Below are 21385 nucleotides of genomic sequence, written 5' to 3'. Positions count from 1 at the left end.
TCCACTAGAGCACGTGTCCACCAGCACTTCCTTTTCCCAGCACACTTCTGCTGCTACAATACACAACTCTATTGAATTCTTGGCCACAGTTCTCGTCCCCTGTTACATGGACATGAGCTGCTCTGCCGCAGAGGGAGAACGGACAGGGAGATGAAATGTCTCTGTAGTCGTAGATAATATGTTTATCAGTCTCCAAAGAGGATTCACCCGGGATAGAGCGTTATCAGTAAGGAGGGAGATCAGGAATCCTACCTTACTTCTATCATTAGGACAGGACTGCGGGACCATTTCCAGATAAATGCCCACTTGGTTCAGGGAGCCTCTACATTCATTAGGATCGCCCCCATAATGCTGGGGAAGCGGGGCAGATCCAGTAAACCCACAGGAGGCAATGGCTTCTATGGCAGCAGAAATAGTTGCCGGAGCAGGAGGGTAGGTGGCTGCCGGTTGAGGCACAGGAGGCTCTAGGGGAGACGTACGATTCTAAAGCGTCTGCATTACAAGTGCCAATTGCTCAATCCTCTGATCCTGCAGATCCATTATAGTGAAAATGTTTGGTGCTGGTGGATTGTCTGCATCATCCGGATTCATGGCCCTTGTGTAATGTCAGGAACCACAAAACCAGATGGAGATGATCAGAACAAATCACCTTTATTATATTCTCAACCGTCTCACATTCTCATCATTTATAGTTTATATTCTGACTGAATAAAGGAATATACAGCAGAAAAGACTGACAGGACACAGGGCTTAAAGGGGTACTCCAGTGGAACCACAATTTTTTTTTATTTTAGATCACCAGGTCCCCAAAAGTTTAACAGGTTTCTTAATTACTTTTATTTAAAAATCTTTATTCTTCCAGTACTTATCAGCTGCTGCATGCTTCACAGGAAGATGTGTAGTTGTTTTCTGTCTGACCACAGTGCTCTCTGCTGACACCTCTGTCCATGTCAGGAACTGTCCAGAGTAGGAGAAAATCCTCATAGCGAACCTCTCCTGCTCTGGACAGTTCCTGACACGGACATGAGTGGATAAGAGCTGATAAGTACTGGAGGGCTAAAGATTTTTAAATAGTAATATACAATTCTGAATAACTTTCTAGCACCAGTTGATTAAAAAAAATAGTTTTCCATCGGAGTACCACTTAAAAAAATTCCATAAAAAATTATTACAGTCGGTGACTGAGCAGAATCTGTGACTGATCTCTGCATTTAGTGGTTACTACTCACCTGGGCGGTTACCTGTAGGAATGTCCTCCTTATACTGCTCATCACTGCTCACATCTGTCTCTTCTTCTTCCTTTATGTCTGTAGCATTAATATGGATCAAATCTTTCTCTGTAGGAATGTCCTCCTTATACTGCTCATCACCGCTCACATCTGTCTCTTCTTCTTCCTTTATGTCTGTAGCATTAATATGGATCAAATCTTTCTCTGTAGGAATGTCCTCCTTATACTGCTCATCACCGCTCACATCTGTCTCTTCTTCTTCCTTTATGTCTGTAGCATTAACATTGTTCAGATCTTTCCCTGTAGGAATGTCCTCATTATAATGCTCATCACCGCTTACATCTGTCTCTTCTTCTTCCTTCATATCTGTAGCATTAATATTGTTCAGATCTTTTCCTGTTGGAATGTCCTCCTTATACTGCTCATCACTGCTCACATCTGTCTCTTCTTCTTCCTTTATGTCTGTAGCATTAATATAGATAAGATCTTTCTCTGTAGGATTGTCCTCCTTATACTGCTCATCACTGCTCACATCTGTCTCTTCTTCTTCCTTCATATCTGTAGCATTAATATTGTTCAGATCTTTCCCTGTAGGAATGTCCTCCTTATACTGTTCATCACCGCTCACATCTGTCTCTGGAGCATTAATATTGTTCGGATCTTCACCCTGATTCATAAGATGTGGAAGAAATATAGTAAAAGTCATCAGACAGTAGGAGAAGTCACGTGGGATGTTATAGATGAGCAGGAGATGAGGAGTCATGGAGGGTGAGGGGACTGACCACAGGAGATTCACAGCCCTTCTACAGATCATAGGGAATATCTCCATCTACCTGATCATCCTGTGGAAGAAGAGGACGGGGACACCTCTCTGGTGCTGTTCTCTTACTGGATCTGACTGTAGGGAACACATACAGAGGCTGATTTCATTCTTTACATACAAATAATGAGAGGACATGTGTATATAGCCATGTCTATTACCTGGTGATGTGAGGGGCTGCTGATCCTCCATCATGACCTGATCCTTGTACTGATCCTTGTGTCCTTCTACATACTCCCACTCCTCCATGGAGAAATAGACCACCACGTCCTGATACCTTATAGGAACCTGACACACAATGATACAGTCATCACCCCGACCCCTCCAGTGGTGTTACTGTATAATGTCCCAGCATTCCCAGCAGTGTCACCTCTCCAGTCATCACCAGACCCCTCCATTACTGTATAATGTCCCAGCATTCCAAGCAGTGTCACCTCTCCAGTCATCACCAGACCCCTCCATTACTGTATAATGTCCCAGCAGTGTCACCTCTCCAGTCATCACCAGACCCCTCCATTACTCTAAATGTCCCAGCAGTGTCACCTCTCCAGTCATCACCAGACCCCTCCATTACTGTATAATGTCCCAGCAGTGTCACCTCTCCAGTCACCACCAGACCCCTCCACTACTGTATAATGTCCCAGCAGTGTCACCTCTCCAGTCATCACCAGACCCCTCCATTACTGTATAATGTCCCAGCAGTGTCACCTCTCCAGTCACCACCAGACCCCTCCATTACTGTATAATGTCCCAGCAGTGTCACCTCTCCAGTCATCACCAGACCCCTCCATTACTGTATAATGTCCCAGCAGTGTCACCTCTCCAGTCATCACCAGACCCCTCCATTACTGTATAATGTCCCAGCAGTGTCACCTCTCCAGTCATCACCAGACCCCTCCATTACTGTATAATGTCCCAGCAGTGTCACCTCTCCAGTCATCACCAGACCCCTCCATTACTGTATAATGTCCCAGCAGTGTCACCTCTCCAGTCATCACCAGACCCCTCCATTACTGTATAATGTCCCAGCAGTGTCACCTCTCCAGTCATCACCAGACCCCTCCATTACTGTATAATGTCCCAGCAGTGTCACCTCTCCAGTCATCACCAGACCCCTCCATTACTGTATAATGTCCCAGCAGTGTCACCTCTCCAGTCATCACCAGACCCCTCCATTACTGTATAATGTCCCAGCAGTGTCACCTCTCCAGTCATCACCAGACCCCTCCATTACTGTATAATGTCCCAGCAGTGTCACCTCTCCAGTCATCACCAGACCCCTCCATTACTGTATAATGTCCCAGCAGTGTCACCTCTCCAGTCATCACCAGACCCCTCCATTACTGTATAATGTCCCAGCAGTGTCACCTCTCCAGTCATCACCAGATTCCTCCATTACTGTATAATGTCCCAGCAGTGTCACCTCTCCAGTCATCACCAGACCCCTCCATTACTGTATAATGTCCCAGCATTCCCAGCAGTGTCACCTCTCCAGTCATCACCAGACCCCTCCATTACTGTATAATGTCCCAGCAGTGTCACCTCTCCAGTCATCACCAGACCCCTCCATTGCTGTATAATGTCCCAGCATTCCCAGCAGTGTCACCTCTCCAGTCATCACCAGACCCCTCCATTACTATATAATGTCCCAGCAGTGTCACCTCTCCAGTCATCACCAGACCCCTCCATTACTGTATAATGTCCCAGCAGTGTCACCTCTCCAGTCATCACCAGACCCCTCCATTACTGTATAATGTCCCAGCAGTGTCACCTCTCCAGTCATCACCAGACCCCTCCATTACTGTATAATGTCCCAGCAGTGTCACCTCTCCAGTCATCACCAGACCCCTCCATTACTGTATAATGTCCCAGCAGTGTCACCTCTCCAGTCATCACCAGACCCCTCCATTACTGTATAATGTCCCAGCAGTGTCATCTCTCCAGTCATCACCAGACCCCTCCATTACTGTATAATGTCCCAGCAGTGTCACCTCTCCAGTCATCACCAGACCCCTCCATTACTGTATAATGTCCCAGCATTCTCAGCAGTGTCACCTCTCCAGTCATCACCAGACCCCTCCATTACTGTATAATGTCCCAGCAGTGTCACCTCTCCAGTCATCACCAGACCCCTCCATTACTGTATAATGTCCCAGCAGTGTCACCTCTCCAGTCATCACCAGACCCCTCCATTACTGTATAATGTCCCAGCAGTGTCACCTCTCCAGTCATCACCAGACCCCTCCATTACTGTATAATGTCCCAGCAGTGTCACCTCTCCAGTCATCACCAGACCCCTCCATTACTGTATAATATCCCAGCAGTGTCACCTCTCCAGTCATCACAAGACCCCTCCATTACTGTATAATGTCCCAGCAGTGTCACCTCTCCAGTCATCACCAGACCCCTCCATTACTGTATAATGTCCCAGCAGTGTCACCTCTCCAGTCATCACCAGACCCCTCCATTACTGTATAATGTCCCAGCAGTGTCACCTCTCCAGTCATCACCAGACCCCTCCATTACTGTATAATGTCCCAGCAGGGTCACCTCTCCAGTCATCACCAGACCCCTCGATTACTGTATAATGTCCCAGCAGGGTCACCTCTCCAGTCATCACCAGACCCCTCGATTACTGTATAATGTCCCAGCAGTGTCACCTCTCCTGTCATCACACGACCCCTCCATTACTGTATAATGTCCCAGCAGTGTCACCTCTCCAGTCATCACCAGACCCCTCCATTACTGTATAATGTCCCAGCAGTGTCACCTCTCCAGTCATCACCAGACCCCTCCATTACTGTATAATGTCCCAGCAGTGTCACCTCTCCAGTCATCACCAGACCCCTCCATTACTGTATAATGTCCCAGCATTCCCAGCAGTGTCACCTCTCCAGTCATCACCAGACCCCTCCATTACTGTATAATGTCCCAGCAGTGTCACCTCTCCAGTCATCACCAGACCCCTCCATTACTGTATAATGTCCCAGCAGTGTCACCTCTCCAGTCATCACCAGACCCCTCCATTACTGTATAATGTCCCAGCAGTGTCACCTCTCCAGTCATCACCCGAACCCTCCATTACTGTATAATGTCCCAGCAGGGTCACCTCTCCAGTCATCACCAGACCCCTCGATTACTGTATAATGTCCCAGCAGGGTCACCTCTCCAGTCATCACCAGACCCCTCCATTACTGTATAATGTCCCAGCATTCCCAGCAGTGTCACCTCTCCTGTCATCACACGACCCCTCCATTACTGTATAATGTCCCAGCAGTGTCACCTCTCCAGTCATCACCAGACCCCTCCATTACTGTATAATGTCCCAGCATTCCCAGCAGTGTCACCTCTCCTGTCATCACACGACCCCTCCATTACTGTATAATGTCCCAGCAGTGTCACCTCTCCAGTCATCACCAGACCCCTCCATTACTGTATAATGTCCCAGCATTCTCAGCAGTGTCACCTCTCCAGTCATCACCAGACCCCTCCATTACTGTATAATGTCCCAGCATTCTCAGCAGTGTCACCTCTCCAGTCATCACCAGACCCCTCCATTACTGTATAATGTCCCAGCAGTGTCACCTCTCCAGTCATCACCAGACCCCTCCATTACTGTATAATGTCCCAGCAGTGTCACCTCTCCAGTCATCACCAGACACCTCCATTACTGTATAATGTCCCAGCAGTGTCACCTCTCCAGTCATCACCAGACCCCTCCATTACTGTATAATGTCCCAGCAATGTCACCTCTCCAGTCATCACCAGACCCCTCCATTACTGTATAATATCCCAGCAGTGTCACCTCTCCAGTCATCACCAGACCCCTCCATTACTGTATAATGTCCCAGCAGTGTCACCTCTCCAGTCATCACCAGACTCCTCCATTACTGTATAATGTCCCAGCAGTGTCACCTCTCCAGTCATCACCAGACCCCTCCATTACTGTATAATGTCCCAGCAGTGTCACCTCTCCAGTCATCACCAGACCCCTCCATTACTGTATAATGTCCCAGCAGTGTCACCTCTCCAGTCATCACCAGACCCCTCCATTACTGTATAATGTCCCAGCAGTGTCACCTCTCCAGTCATCACCAGACCCCTCCATTACTGTATAATGTCCCAGCAGTGTCACCTCTCCAGTCATCACCAGACCCCTCCATTACTGTATAATGTCCCAGCAGTGTCACCTCTCCAGTCATCACCAGACCCCTCCATTACTGTATAATGTCCCAGCAGTGTCACCTCTCCAGTCATCACCAGACCCCTCCATTACTGTATAATGTCCCAGCAGTGTCACCTCTCCAGTCATCACCAGACCCCTCCATTACTGTATAATGTCCCAGCAGTGTCACCTCTCCAGTCATCACCAGACCCCTCCATTACTGTATAATGTCCCAGCAGTGTCACCTCTCCAGTCATCACCAGACCCCTCCATTACTGTATAATGTCCCAGCAGTGTCACCTCTCCAGTCATCACCAGACCCCTCCATTACTGTATAATGTCCCAGCATTCCCAGCAGTGTCACCTCTCCAGTCATCACCAGACTCCTCCATTACTGTATAATGTCCCAGCATTCTCAGCAGTGTCACCTCTCCAGTCATCACCAGACCCCTCCATTACTGTATAATGTCCCAGCAGTGTCACCTCTCCAGTCATCACCAGACCCCTCCATTACTGTATAATGTCCCAGCATTCTCAGCAGTGTCACCTCTCCAGTCATCACCAGACCCCTCCATTACTGTATAATGTCCCAGCAGTGTCACCTCTCCAGTCATCACCAGACCCCTCCATTACTGTATAATGTCCCAGCAGTGTCACCTCTCCAGTCATCACCAGACCCCTCCATTACTGTATAATGTCCCAGCAGTGTCACCTCTCCAGTCATCACCAGACCCCTCCATTACTGTATAATGTCCCAGCAGTGTCACCTCTCCAGTCATCACCAGACCCCTCCATTACTGTATAATGTCCCAGCAGTGTCACCTCTCCAGTCATCACCAGACCCCTCCATTACTGTATAATGTCCCAGCATTCCCAGCAGTGTCACCTCTCCAGTCATCACCAGACTCCTCCATTACTGTATAATGTCCCAGCATTCTCAGCAGTGTCACCTCTCCAGTCATCACCAGACCCCTCCATTACTGTATAATGTCCCAGCAGTGTCACCTCTCCAGTCATCACCAGACCCCTCCATTACTGTATAATGTCCCAGCAGTGTCACCTCTCCAGTCATCACCAGATTCCTCCATTACTGTATAATGTCCCAGCAGTGTCACCTCTCCAGTCATCACCAGACCCCTCCATTACTGTATAATGTCCCAGCATTCCCAGCAGTGTCACCTCTCCAGTCATCACCAGACCCCTCCATTACTGTATAATGTCCCAGCAGTGTCACCTCTCCAGTCATCACCAGACCCCTCCATTGCTGTATAATGTCCCAGCATTCCCAGCAGTGTCACCTCTCCAGTCATCACCAGACCCCTCCATTACTATATAATGTCCCAGCAGTGTCACCTCTCCAGTCATCACCAGACCCCTCCATTACTGTATAATGTCCCAGCAGTGTCACCTCTCCAGTCATCACCAGACCCCTCCATTACTGTATAATGTCCCAGCAGTGTCACCTCTCCAGTCATCACCAGACCCCTCCATTACTGTATAATGTCCCAGCAGTGTCACCTCTCCAGTCATCACCAGACCCCTCCATTACTGTATAATGTCCCAGCAGTGTCATCTCTCCAGTCATCACCAGACCCCTCCATTACTGTATAATGTCCCAGCAGTGTCACCTCTCCAGTCATCACCAGACCCCTCCATTACTGTATAATGTCCCAGCATTCTCAGCAGTGTCACCTCTCCAGTCATCACCAGACCCCTCCATTACTGTATAATGTCCCAGCAGTGTCACCTCTCCAGTCATCACCAGACCCCTCCATTACTGTATAATGTCCCAGCAGTGTCACCTCTCCAGTCATCACCAGACCCCTCCATTACTGTATAATGTCCCAGCAGTGTCACCTCTCCAGTCATCACCAGACCCCTCCATTACTGTATAATGTCCCAGCAGTGTCACCTCTCCAGTCATCACCAGACCCCTCCATTACTGTATAATGTCCCAGCAGTGTCACCTCTCCAGTCATCACCAGACCCCTCCATTACTGTATAATGTCCCAGCAGTGTCACCTCTCCAGTCATCACCAGACCCCTCCATTACTGTATAATGTCCCAGCAGTGTCACCTCTCCAGTCATCACCAGACCCCTCGATTACTGTATAATGTCCCAGCAGGGTCACCTCTCCAGTCATCACCAGACCCCTCCATTACTGTATAATGTCCCAGCATTCTCAGCAGTGTCACCTCTCCAGTCATCACCAGACCCCTCCATTACTGTATAATGTCCCAGCAGTGTCACCTCTCCAGTCATCACCAGACCCCTCCATTACTGTATAATGTCCCAGCAGTGTCACCTCTCCAGTCATCACCAGACCCCTCCATTACTGTATAATGTCCCAGCAGTGTCACCTCTCCAGTCATCACCAGACCCCTCCATTACTGTATAATGTCCCAGCAGTGTCACCTCTCCAGTCATCACCAGATTCCTCCATTACTGTATAATGTCCCAGCAGTGTCACCTCTCCAGTCATCACCAGACCCCTCCATTACTGTATAATGTCCCAGCATTCCCAGCAGTGTCACCTCTCCAGTCATCACCAGACCCCTCCATTACTGTATAATGTCCCAGCAGTGTCACCTCTCCAGTCATCACCAGACCCCTCCATTGCTGTATAATGTCCCAGCATTCCCAGCAGTGTCACCTCTCCAGTCATCACCAGACCCCTCCATTACTATATAATGTCCCAGCAGTGTCACCTCTCCAGTCATCACCAGACCCCTCCATTACTGTATAATGTCCCAGCAGTGTCACCTCTCCAGTCATCACCAGACCCCTCCATTACTGTATAATGTCCCAGCAGTGTCACCTCTCCAGTCATCACCAGACCCCTCCATTACTGTATAATGTCCCAGCAGTGTCACCTCTCCAGTCATCACCAAACCCCTCCATTACTGTATAATGTCCCAGCAGTGTCACCTCTCCAGTCATCACCAGACCCCTCCATTACTGTATAATGTCCCAGCAGTGTCATCTCTCCAGTCATCACCAGACCCCTCCATTACTGTATAATGTCCCAGCAGTGTCACCTCTCCAGTCATCACCAGACCCCTCCATTACTGTATAATGTCCCAGCAGTGTCACCTCTCCAGTCATCACCAGATTCCTCCATTACTGTATAATGTCCCAGCAGTGTCACCTCTCCAGTCATCACCAGACCCCTCCATTACTGTATAATGTCCCAGCATTCCCAGCAGTGTCACCTCTCCAGTCATCACCAGACCCCTCCATTACTGTATAATGTCCCAGCAGTGTCACCTCTCCAGTCATCACCAGACCCCTCCATTGCTGTATAATGTCCCAGCATTCCCAGCAGTGTCACCTCTCCAGTCATCACCAGACCCCTCCATTACTATATAATGTCCCAGCAGTGTCACCTCTCCAGTCATCACCAGACCCCTCCATTACTGTATAATGTCCCAGCAGTGTCACCTCTCCAGTCATCACCAGACCCCTCCATTACTGTATAATGTCCCAGCAGTGTCACCTCTCCAGTCATCACCAGACCCCTCCATTACTGTATAATGTCCCAGCAGTGTCACCTCTCCAGTCATCACCAGACCCCTCCATTACTGTATAATGTCCCAGCAGTGTCATCTCTCCAGTCATCACCAGACCCCTCCATTACTGTATAATGTCCCAGCAGTGTCACCTCTCCAGTCATCACCAGACCCCTCCATTACTGTATAATGTCCCAGCATTCTCAGCAGTGTCACCTCTCCAGTCATCACCAGACCCCTCCATTACTGTATAATGTCCCAGCAGTGTCACCTCTCCAGTCATCACCAGACCCCTCCATTACTGTATAATGTCCCAGCAGTGTCACCTCTCCAGTCATCACCAGACCCCTCCATTACTGTATAATGTCCCAGCAGTGTCACCTCTCCAGTCATCACCAGACCCCTCCATTACTGTATAATATCCCAGCAGTGTCACCTCTCCAGTCATCACAAGACCCCTCCATTACTGTATAATGTCCCAGCAGTGTCACCTCTCCAGTCATCACCAGACCCCTCCATTACTGTATAATGTCCCAGCAGTGTCACCTCTCCAGTCATCACCCGAACCCTCCATTACTGTATAATGTCCCAGCAGGGTCACCTCTCCAGTCATCACCAGACCCCTCGATTACTGTATAATGTCCCAGCAGGGTCACCTCTCCAGTCATCACCAGACCCCTCCATTACTGTATAATGTCCCAGCAGTGTCACCTCTCCTGTCATCACACGACCCCTCCATTACTGTATAATGTCCCAGCAGTGTCACCTCTCCAGTCATCACCAGACCCCTCCATTACTGTATAATGTCCCAGCAGTGTCACCTCTCCAGTCATCACCAGACCCCTCCATTACTGTATAATGTCCCAGCAGTGTCACCTCTCCAGTCATCACCAGACCCCTCCATTACTGTATAATGTCCCAGCATTCCCAGCAGTGTCACCTCTCCAGTCATCACCAGACCCCTCCATTACTGTATAATGTCCCAGCAGTGTCACCTCTCCAGTCATCACCAGACCCCTCCATTACTGTATAATGTCCCAGCAGTGTCACCTCTCCAGTCATCACCAGACCCCTCCATTACTGTATAATGTCCCAGCAGGGTCACCTCTCCAGTCATCACCAGACCCCTTCATTACTGTATAATGTCCCAGCAGTGTCACCTCTCCAGTCATCACCAGACCCCTCCATTACTGTATAATGTCCCAGCAGTGTCACCTCTCCAGTCATCACCCGAACCCTCCATTACTGTATAATGTCCCAGCAGGGTCACCTCTCCAGTCATCACCAGACCCCTCCATTACTGTATAATGTCCCAGCAGGGTCACCTCTCCAGTCATCACCAGACCCCTCCATTACTGTATAATGTCCCAGCATTCCCAGCAGTGTCACCTCTCCTGTCATCACACGACCCCTCCATTACTGTATAATGTCCCAGCAGTGTCACCTCTCCAGTCATCACCAGACCCCTCCATTACTGTATAATGTCCCAGCATTCTCAGCAGTGTCACCTCTCCAGTCATCACCAGACCCCTCCATTACTGTATAATGTCCCAGCAGTGTCACCTCTCCAGTCATCACCAGACCCCTCCATTACTGTATAATGTCCCAGCAGTGTCACCTCTCCAGTCATCACCAGACCCCTCCATTACTGTATAATGTCCCAGCAGTGTCACCTCTCCAGTCATCACCAGACCCCTCCATTACTGTATAATGTCCCAGCAGTGTCACCTCTCCAGTCATCACCAGACCCCTCCATTACTGTATAATGTCCCAGCAGTGTCACCTCTCCAGTCATCACCAGACCCCTCCATTACTGTATAATATCCCAGCAGTGTCACCTCTCCAGTCATCACCAGACCCCTCCATTACTGTATAATGTCCCAGCAGTGTCACCTCTCCAGTCATCACCAGACCCCTCCATTACTGTATAATGTCCCAGCAGTGTCACCTCTCCAGTCATCACCAGACCCCTCCATTACTGTATAATGTCCCAGCAGTGTCACCTCTCCAGTCATCACCAGACTCCTCCATTACTGTATAATGTCCCAGCAGTGTCACCTCTCCAGTCATCACCAGACACCTCCATTACTGTATAATGTCCCAGCAGTGTCACCTCTCCAGTCATCACCAGACCCCTCCATTACTGTATAATGTCCCAGCAGGGTCACCTCTCCAGTCATCACAAGACCCCTCCATTACTGTATAATGTCCCAGCAGTGTCACCTCTCCAGTCATCACCAGACCCCTCCATTACTGTATAATGTCCCAGCAGTGTCACCTCTCCAGTCATCACCCGAACCCTCCATTACTGTATAATGTCCCAGCAGGGTCACCTCTCCAGTCATCACCAGACCCCTCGATTACTGTATAATGTCCCAGCAGGGTCACCTCTCCAGTCATCACCAGACCCCTCCATTACTGTATAATGTCCCAGCAGTGTCACCTCTCCTGTCATCACACGACCCCTCCATTACTGTATAATGTCCCAGCAGTGTCACCTCTCCAGTCATCACCAGACCCCTCCATTACTGTATAATGTCCCAGCAGTGTCACCTCTCCAGTCATCACCAGACCCCTCCATTACTGTATAATGTCCCAGCAGTGTCACCTCTCCAGTCATCACCAGACCCCTCCATTACTGTATAATGTCCCAGCAGTGTCACCTCTCCAGTCATCACCAGACCCCTCCATTACTGTATAATGTCCCAGCAGTGTCACCTCTCCAGTCATCACCAGACCCCTCCATTACTGTATAATGTCCCAGCAGTGTCACCTCTCCAGTCATCACCAGACCCCTTCATTACTGTATAATGTCCCAGCAGTGTCACCTCTCCAGTCATCACCAGACCCCTCGATTACTGTATAATGTCCCAGCAGGGTCACCTCTCCAGTCATCACCAGACCCCTCCATTACTGTATAATGTCCCAGCATTCTCAGCAGTGTCACCTCTCCAGTCATCACCAGACCCCTCCATTACTGTATAATGTCCCAGCAGTGTCACCTCTCCAGTCATCACCAGACCCCTCCATTACTGTATAATGTCCCAGCAGTGTCACCTCTCCAGTCATCACCAGACCCCTCCATTACTGTATAATGTCCCAGCAGTGTCACCTCTCTAATCATCACCAGACCCCTCCATTACTGTATAATGTCCCAGCAGTGTCACCTCTCCAGTCATCACCAGACCCCTCCATTACTGTATAATATCCCAGCAGTGTCACCTCTCCAGTCATCACAAGACCCCTCCATTACTGTATAATGTCCCAGCATTCCCAGCAGTGTCACCTCTCCAGTCATCACCAGACCCCTCCATTACTGTATAATGTCCCAGCAGTGTCACCTCTCCAGTCATCACCAGACCCCTCCATTACTGTATAATGTCCCAGCAGTGTCACCTCTCCAGTCATCACCCGAACCCTCCATTACTGTATAATGTCCCAGCAGGGTCACCTCTCCAGTCATCACCAGACCCCTCGATTACTGTATAATGTCCCAGCAGGGTCACCTCTCCAGTCATCACCAGACCCCTCCATTACTGTATAATATCCCAGCAGTGTCACCTCTCCAGTCATCACCAGACCCCTCCATTACTGTATAATGTCCCAGCAGTGTCACCTCTCCAGTCATCACCAGACCCCTCCATTACTGTATAATGTCCCAGCAGTGTCACCTCTCCTGTCATCACACGACCCCTCCATTACTGTATAATGTCCCAGCATTCCCAGCAGTGTCACCTCTCCAGTCATCACCAGACCCCTCCATTACTGTATAATGTCCCAGCATTCCCAGCAGTGTCACCTCTCCTGTCATCACACGACCCCTCCATTACTGTATAATGTCCCAGCAGTGTCACCTCTCCAGTCATCACCAGACCCCTCCATTACTGTATAATGTCCCAGCATTCCCAGCAGTGTCACCTCTCCTGTCATCACACGACCCCTCCATTACTGTATAATGTCCCAGCAGGGTCACCTCTCCAGTCATCACCAGACCCCTCCATTACTGTATAATGTCCCAGCAGTGTCACCTCTCCAGTCATCACCAGACCCCTCGATTACTGTATAATGTCCCAGCAGTGTCACCTCTCCAGTCATCACCAGACCCCTCCATTACTGTATAATGTCCCAACAGTGTCACCTCTCCAGTCATCACCAGACCCCTCCATTACTGTATAATGTCCCAGCATTCCCAGCAGTGTCACCTCTCCAGTCATCACCAGACCCCTCCATTACTGTATAATGTCCCAGCAGGGTCACCTCTCCAGTCATCACCAGACCCCTCCATTACTGTATAATGTCCCAGCAGGGTCACCTCTCCAGTCATCACCAGACCCCTTCATTACTGTATAATGTCCCAGCAGGGTCACCTCTCCAGTCAGCAGGTCCATCATCTTGATGAGTTCTCGGATCTTCTGTTCATCCATTTCCTCATGTATCAGGGAGTGAGGTGGGGTCCCCGGGATTGGGCTCAGGGTTCTTCCCCATCCTTCACACACAGGGGCCCGACAGCGCCCACTAGAGGACTTCTTCACTACTGTGTAATTCTGTGTATGGAGAGACACATTAATATCACTACATACATTCCCAGAATTCCTTACCTCTCCAGTCATATCCATCTGTTATTCCATAGATAAGAATGAGGTCATGTGACATCACTCCCAGAATCCCTCACCTCTCCAGTCATATCCATCTGTTATTCCATAGATAAGAATGAGGTCATGTGACATCACTCCCAGAATCCCTCACCTCTCCAGTCATATCATCTGTTATTACACAGATAAGAATGAGGTCATGTGACATCACTCCCAGAATCCCTCACCTCTCCAGTCATATCAGGGGTGTGGAAATTTAAAAAAAAACTACTTGTCCAAGGGACTAAAGCGGAACACAATCTACTTGTCCCTCAAGAAAATCTACTTGTCCTGGTAGATAAAATAATTTCCACCAAAATAGTCTGATCCCCCCCACTAGACCACCAGGGATGGATATAAGACCCTTTAGACACTGCTGACAGCGCTGATCTAATGGGTTAATAGGCGATCGCAGCATGCCAGGGTATTAGCGGCCGGAGAGCTGTAGCTCCTCTTATACCCCAGACAAGCCCAGATAAGTCTAGATGTAACTTTTTGATCACCATAAAAAATTTCTCATATGAAGTGACCAAAAATGAGCAATTCTGGACTATTATTTTACATTTACACCATTCACCGTACGGTTTAATTAACATCATATTTTAATAGCCTGGACATTTCCACATGTAGCGATATCACTTAGGTTTATTTTTGTACATTATTTTTATTTAAAGAAAATTGGAAACTTTTATTAGGAAAGGGGCTTATTCACATATATACGCACTTTTTAAAATATTTTAATCACTTTTTTTCAGTCTCAATAGGGACTTATGTGTTACTGGGGGGGGGGGGGGGGGGGTTCTGCTTCTCCAGTTTATATGCTGCATTTTGTGTCAGAAAATGCTGGAAGTTGCATTTAGTTACAAGATAACTACAACTCCCAGCATGCCCTGATACAGCCTATGGTTGTGTGGGTGTTGCAGCATGTTGCACTGTATAGTAGTACAGTTAAGGTTATTGTGTAACATGCTGGGAGTTGTAGTTTTGGTTTGTGTCAGCTGCAGAGCCATAGTCTATGTCAAGGAATACTGGGAATTACAGTTAGTAACTACAACACCCAGCATGCCCTGATGCAGCCTATAGCTCTGCAGCTGACCCGAACCAAAACTACAACTCCCAGCGTGTTACACTTTATAGTTCTACAGTTTAGGTTATGGTCCAACATGCTGGGAGTTGTAGTTTTGGTTCGGGCGTGTTTGTCTGCATCCGTGGGGCTCTTGGTTGGCGGGTGAGTATGAAGGGGAGGATTCTGGGGGTGCAATTTAGTGCGGGGGCCACTAAAAATAAATAAAATTAGATGGCACAACTGCCCTAATGCCCGACGTGACAGTCCGCTCCTATACAAAACATTCATGCATACACATATCATACATGCACCAGCCACTGCCCCCCCAACATCATACATTACATACACACATACACTCACACCATACATATGCACACATCATACATAGGCCTGCTGCTGCTGCCCCCCCCCCCACATATCATACATTACATACACACACCCCCCCGCCCCTGCCCCCCCACATCATACATTACATACACACATACACTCACACCATACATATACACCATACATATGCACACATCATACATACACCTGCCGCTGCCCACCCCACAATACATCACATACACACATCACACATTACATACACATCACACATAGACAGACTTCATACACACATCACACATACACTCACACCATAAATATACACCATACATATGCACACATCATACATACACCTGCCCCCTCCATACACTCTGAGGGTCGGTGTGAGGTGTAGACTTCCATCGGCTCCTGCGCCTCACACCGGCATTAAAGAAAAATAATGGGGAAGTCGGTCTGTCCCTGCTTGCCCGATACAGGGCTAAATCTATGAACAATTCACCTGCCCGGCATACACACATCACACATTACATACACATCACACATAGACAGACTTCATACACACATCACACATACACTCACACCATAAATATACACCATACATATGCACACATCATACATACACCTGCCGCTGTCCACCCCACATCATACATCACATACATACACATCACACTTAGACATTATACACACATCATACATTACATACACATCACACATAGACATCATACACATATTATACATTACATACACATCACACATAGACATCATACACATATTATACATTACATACACATCACACATAGACATCATACACACATCATACATTACATACACATCACACTTAGACATTATACACACATTATACATTACATACACATCACACATAGACATCATACACACATACACTCACACCATACATATCCACCAGTGTTTCCCAACCAGGGTGCCTCCAGCTGTTGCAAAACTACAACTCCCAGCATGCCCAGGGCATGCTGGGAGTTGTAGTTTTGCAACAGCTGGAGGCACCCTGGTGGGGAAACACTGATATACACCATACATATGCACACATCATACATACACCTGCCCTTCCCCCCATCATCATACATACATACACACATCACACATACACTCACACCCTACATATACAACCACCCTTCCTGTCGCCTGTATTCTCGGTCTCCTCACCTGAGCCGCCATGAGTGGACATCAGAGCTGTAGTCCCGGATAGTGTAAGGTGAGATTTCCGTCCCCCCCCCGCTCTGTGCTTTCCCCGTGCAAACAAGCAACCTCCCCGTGGTGGATTAGGTCCTGTCTAGACAGAGCAGGGGAGGGGGAGGGATAGAGCTGAGTGCGGGGGATGGAGCTGTGCACGGAGCTGTCTATATCCTCTCTCTCCCCCTGCTGTGTCTTCTGAGCTGCGTCCTCCATTCTCCGGGAGGGGAGATAAGTGGTCTCTGCAGTCAGCTGGGGGCCGCTGCCCCCTCCATACACTCTGAGGGTCGGTGTGAGGTGTAGACTTCCATCGGCTCCTGCGCCTCACACCGGCATTAAAGAAAAATAATGGGGAAGTCGGTCTGTCCCTGCTTGCCCGATACAGGGCTAAATCTATGAACAATTCACCTGCCCGGCACCCAAAACTACTTGTCCCGGGCGTCGGGCTATAGGATTTCCACATCCCTGCATATCCATCTGTTATTACATAGATAAGAATGAGGTCATGTGACATCACTCCCAGAATCCCTCACCTCTCCAGTCATATCCATCTGTTATTACATAGATAAGAATGAGGTCATGTGACATCACTCCCAGAATCCCTCACCTCTCCAGTCATATCCATCTGTTATTACATAGATAAGAATGAGGTCATGTGACATCACTCCCAGAATCCCTCACCTCTCCAGTCATATCCATCTGTTATTACATAGATAAGAATGAGGTCATGTGACATCACTCCCAGAATCCCTCACCTCTCCAGTCATATCCATCTGTTATTACACAGATAAGAATGAGGTCATGTGACATCACTCCCAGAATCCCTCACCTCTTCAGTCATATCCATCTGTTATTACACAGATAAGAATGAGGTCATGTGACATCACTTCCAGAATCCCTCACCTCTCCAGTCATATCCATCTGTTATTACATAGATAAGAATGAGGTCATGTGACATCACTCCCAGAATCCCTCACCTCTCCAGTCATATCCATCTGTTATTACATAGATAAGAATGAGGTCATGTGACATCACTCCCAGAATCCCTCACCTCTCCAGTCATATCCATCTGTTATTACATAGATAAGAATGAGGTCATGTGACATCACTCCCAGAATCCCTCACCTCTCCAGTAAGCCGGAAGAGTATCTGTAGGGTGAGGTTTATGATCCTGTCGGCCATCTTGTTCCTCTCTCTCTCCATGGTTGATGGGTCATCCAGGAGAATTCTCTTATATAGAAGATATCAGCAGAGGATCCTGGATTGGAGAAACCTGAAGGGAAGAAGAGGAGACGATGATAAACCGCACCAGATTCTATGGAGAAATAAAATCCATTTCCTGGAGATAATCTGGGGAAACATCTGAGGAGACATTATAGGAGTTTTCAGATTTCTCTATAAAACAAAATCCATTGTCCGAGGGCTGTAAAATAAGAGACTAGAGCGCACTCCCCTCTCCCGTCCAGTGGTGGCGCTCTGGTCCTCCAGGTCTTCTGAGGTCGCTCTCCCTGCTCTGCTGAAGACGTTGTGAATCCATTTCTCCTAATCTCTGAGGCTGCGGTGTATTCAGAACGTCTTCATCAGAGCAGGGAGAAGAATAGAGGGATTCAATATGACATTGTCCAATGAAGAAGACTGAAATGTGTCCACTAGGGGGCACAATATACATCACAATTACATCAGGATTTTATGTGAATTGTGATATGTCCCCCGGAAGAACCTGCTATTACCTGCAGCAGAGGCCGAGCATCATATACCGTTACACACGCAGGGTCTGGGCCACCACTGGAGTCAGTGTTTCCCAAGCAGGGTGCCTCCAGCTGTTACAGGATTTGGCTGTCAGGGCATGCTGGGAGTTGTAGTGTTACAACAGCTGGAGGCACGCTGGTTTGGAAACACTGTCTTAAGTAATAATAGGGGCGCGGGAGAAACTTAAAAAACCTGATGCTTACATAGTCCTGTATGGAAGAAGTGGCTGATACCCGGAGAAAAGAGACTGATCAGGTGACAGGATGGGCGGGTAAGTGACCTGATACCTTCACCATCCAGACATCCCCTGGGGGGCAGTATAGGCAGGAAATCAGGAAACAACCGCTGGTCGGCACGGCGCTGACTAGAGAAACAACCGCACAGCGCCATGTCTAAGCCACGCCCACCTACATTATTTTATTACAGAAATGGGATATAAACTTATTAGGGGAGGGGCTTCTATTACAAACCCTGAATAACGCTCTGCCATAGTGATCAGTGTTATCGGTGCTCGGCTTATACAGGCTGTGGAGGTGTCTGTATACTTAGAGCACCGAACTGAGCACAGAGCACGGTAAGGGGCCCTCCGGCCGTCATCTCAGCTGATCTAGACTCCGCCCCCCAACAACTGCATTTTACTAATTTTAGATCCTGCAATCGACTTTGATCATGGATTCTAAAGGGTTAATGGTGATGAGCGTCATTAGTGGTGAGTCCTGGCTGCTTATAGCTCCTGAGCTCACCTCAAAGTCCCATATGGGGCACAGAATGTAAATATACACCGTGTCCTTAAGGGTTAATAATAAACATCCCCAATAATCCTGATCTGATGGTGACTGCACACACCTACCTGTATCTGTAGAGAAGCCGTGTGCTTACAGGACCTGCGATGATGTCACCGTCATGTGATCAGTCACATTGAGGAGGAGGAGTCACATGATCAGGGGCTGCTGCTCTGAGAGATCTCCACATACAACAGCAGTGACTGCCCCACCAGGACCTGCTCTGTATCCGCTACATGCTGGAGGTGTAGGACCTGTGATGATGTCATAATCATGTGACCAGTACATTTGGGGGTAAAGTTTAGCAGTATAGATGTGACTGCGGCTGAAGGACCTGCGGGAAGGATCATGTGACAGGAATGGGCGGAGCTCAACAGTGCAGGAGAGAAGAGAATGTAACATAGTAACATGGCAGATGAGCCTAGAGCAGCAGCCCCTGATCATGTGATTCCTCCTGCTCCATGTGACTGATCACATGACGGTGACATCATCGCAGGTCCTGTAAGTACACGGCTCCTCTACAGATACAGGTATGTGTATGCGGTCTCCATCAGATCAGGATTATTGGGGATGTTTATTATTAACCCCTTAAGGACACAGTATATAATAACACTCTGCACCATCTATAGGACTTTGAGGTGAGCTCAGGAGCTATAAGCAGCCGGCACTCACCACTAGTGTTGGTCACCATCATTAACCCTTTAGATCTCACAATCAAAGCTCTGTGGAAGCTCTGTGCCGGCCAGCACTCATTTACCTGATCTCCTGCCTATACTGCCCCCCAGGGGATGTCTGGATGGTGAAGGGCTGCAGGTCACCTCCCCGCCCATCCTGTCACCTGATCAGTCTCCTTCCTCCGGTATCGGACACTTCATTTGGAGGTTACGATCCTGAGCGGCCTCCAGATATTAATCTAAGATGGCCGCCACTGTGGTCCAGGTGGATCTCCCCATCTCCCTTTGTTACCAAAAACAATGGCCCTCATTTACTTAGAAAATCGGGTTGTAAGTCTATGTTGCTTTCTTACCCGACTGCATTTTTTCCCCTGGTATTTATTATTATGTCGCATCCTGTTTGTCGCACGAGGGTTTTGTAGGTTTTGGTTTCCAACTCCTCTGAGTTGTCGGGAAAAAATCCACAACAATTCAACAAATTCGGGTTGGAAACCTTTATAAATACGTGGGAAATCTCAGAATTGTCGGGTTACGCCCCTTTTTCGGGTTTGGGAGAATCCACATCGGGTCCGTCGGGAAAAAATGTTGCATCGTGTCGCAGACTGGCGCACGATGTCTGCGACATGGCGCAGACAAAGATGCGACAAAAAAAAACCGACAAAAGAAGTCGGGTTTAGAATAGTAAATGAGGGCCAATGTGTTCTAGATGAAAAGGGTCCATAATGTGGGTTCCTGGAGGGACAACATCCCCGTCAGGATTCAAACTCCCGACATAGTGTCGTACCAACCCTGGAGACCAGATTGGCTTTCTGCCTGGATTCTGGACAATTCCATAACATTCCGGGACAATAATTCCCAGTGTGACGCGGATCCATTCACCTATGATCCCACCAACGCTTTATGTGAATCCGAGTACGAAAAGCACAGAGAAGTGTCATGTGACCGCGTCATTAACTGAGGAGGACAATGTGGTAAACGCTGTTATAATACAGGACAGATGTCAGCGCCGTTTACCCAATATGACCGTTATATCCAATGATCAAGTCCTGATGAAAGTCATCGCCCGACCGTCTCCCGTAACTCCAGGATTATCATCGTGCTCTGTATCCTGGTGAGATAGAGGACATTGAGGGGGAGTGGAGACGCCTTCCGAAACTGGGAAATAGTCATTAACCCTGACTTGGCATTTCTTCTAGATCATAAGCCCAGCCGTACGGCCCGAATGG

The 21385-nt window shown here is 48.5% G+C and overlaps 1 protein-coding gene across 2 annotated transcripts in view; it reads right to left on the bottom strand.

The window, feature by feature from the left end:
• Window positions 1-19907, bottom strand: part of LOC130298028 (oocyte zinc finger protein XlCOF22-like) — a 100379-nt gene extending 80472 nt beyond the window's left edge. The window contains exons 1-6 of one of the 2 annotated variants that reach the window (XM_056550910.1): window positions 19554-19907; window positions 18080-18227; window positions 14092-14268; window positions 2211-2337; window positions 2063-2127; window positions 1242-1896 (exon numbers count right to left, since the gene is read on the bottom strand). In XM_056550910.1, coding sequence (XP_056406885.1) covers window positions 1242-1896; window positions 2063-2127; window positions 2211-2337; window positions 14092-14268; window positions 18080-18157 — 1102 coding nt within the window. In that variant the 5' untranslated portion in view covers window positions 18158-18227; window positions 19554-19907. Of the gene's footprint in view, window positions 1-1229; window positions 1897-2062; window positions 2128-2210; window positions 2338-14091; window positions 14269-18079; window positions 18228-19553 lie in introns of both variants that reach the window. The other variant, XM_056550911.1, reaches the window with a different exon arrangement.
• Between the last annotated feature and the right edge of the window lie 1478 nt (window positions 19908-21385).

This window comes from Hyla sarda (assembly GCF_029499605.1).
Source record: "Hyla sarda isolate aHylSar1 chromosome 1 unlocalized genomic scaffold, aHylSar1.hap1 SUPER_1_unloc_17, whole genome shotgun sequence".
In the NCBI taxonomy this organism is placed as follows: domain Eukaryota; kingdom Metazoa; phylum Chordata; class Amphibia; order Anura; family Hylidae; genus Hyla; species Hyla sarda.
Note: the sequence above shows the minus strand (reverse complement) of the source record. Positions and strands in the feature narration are given on the sequence as shown.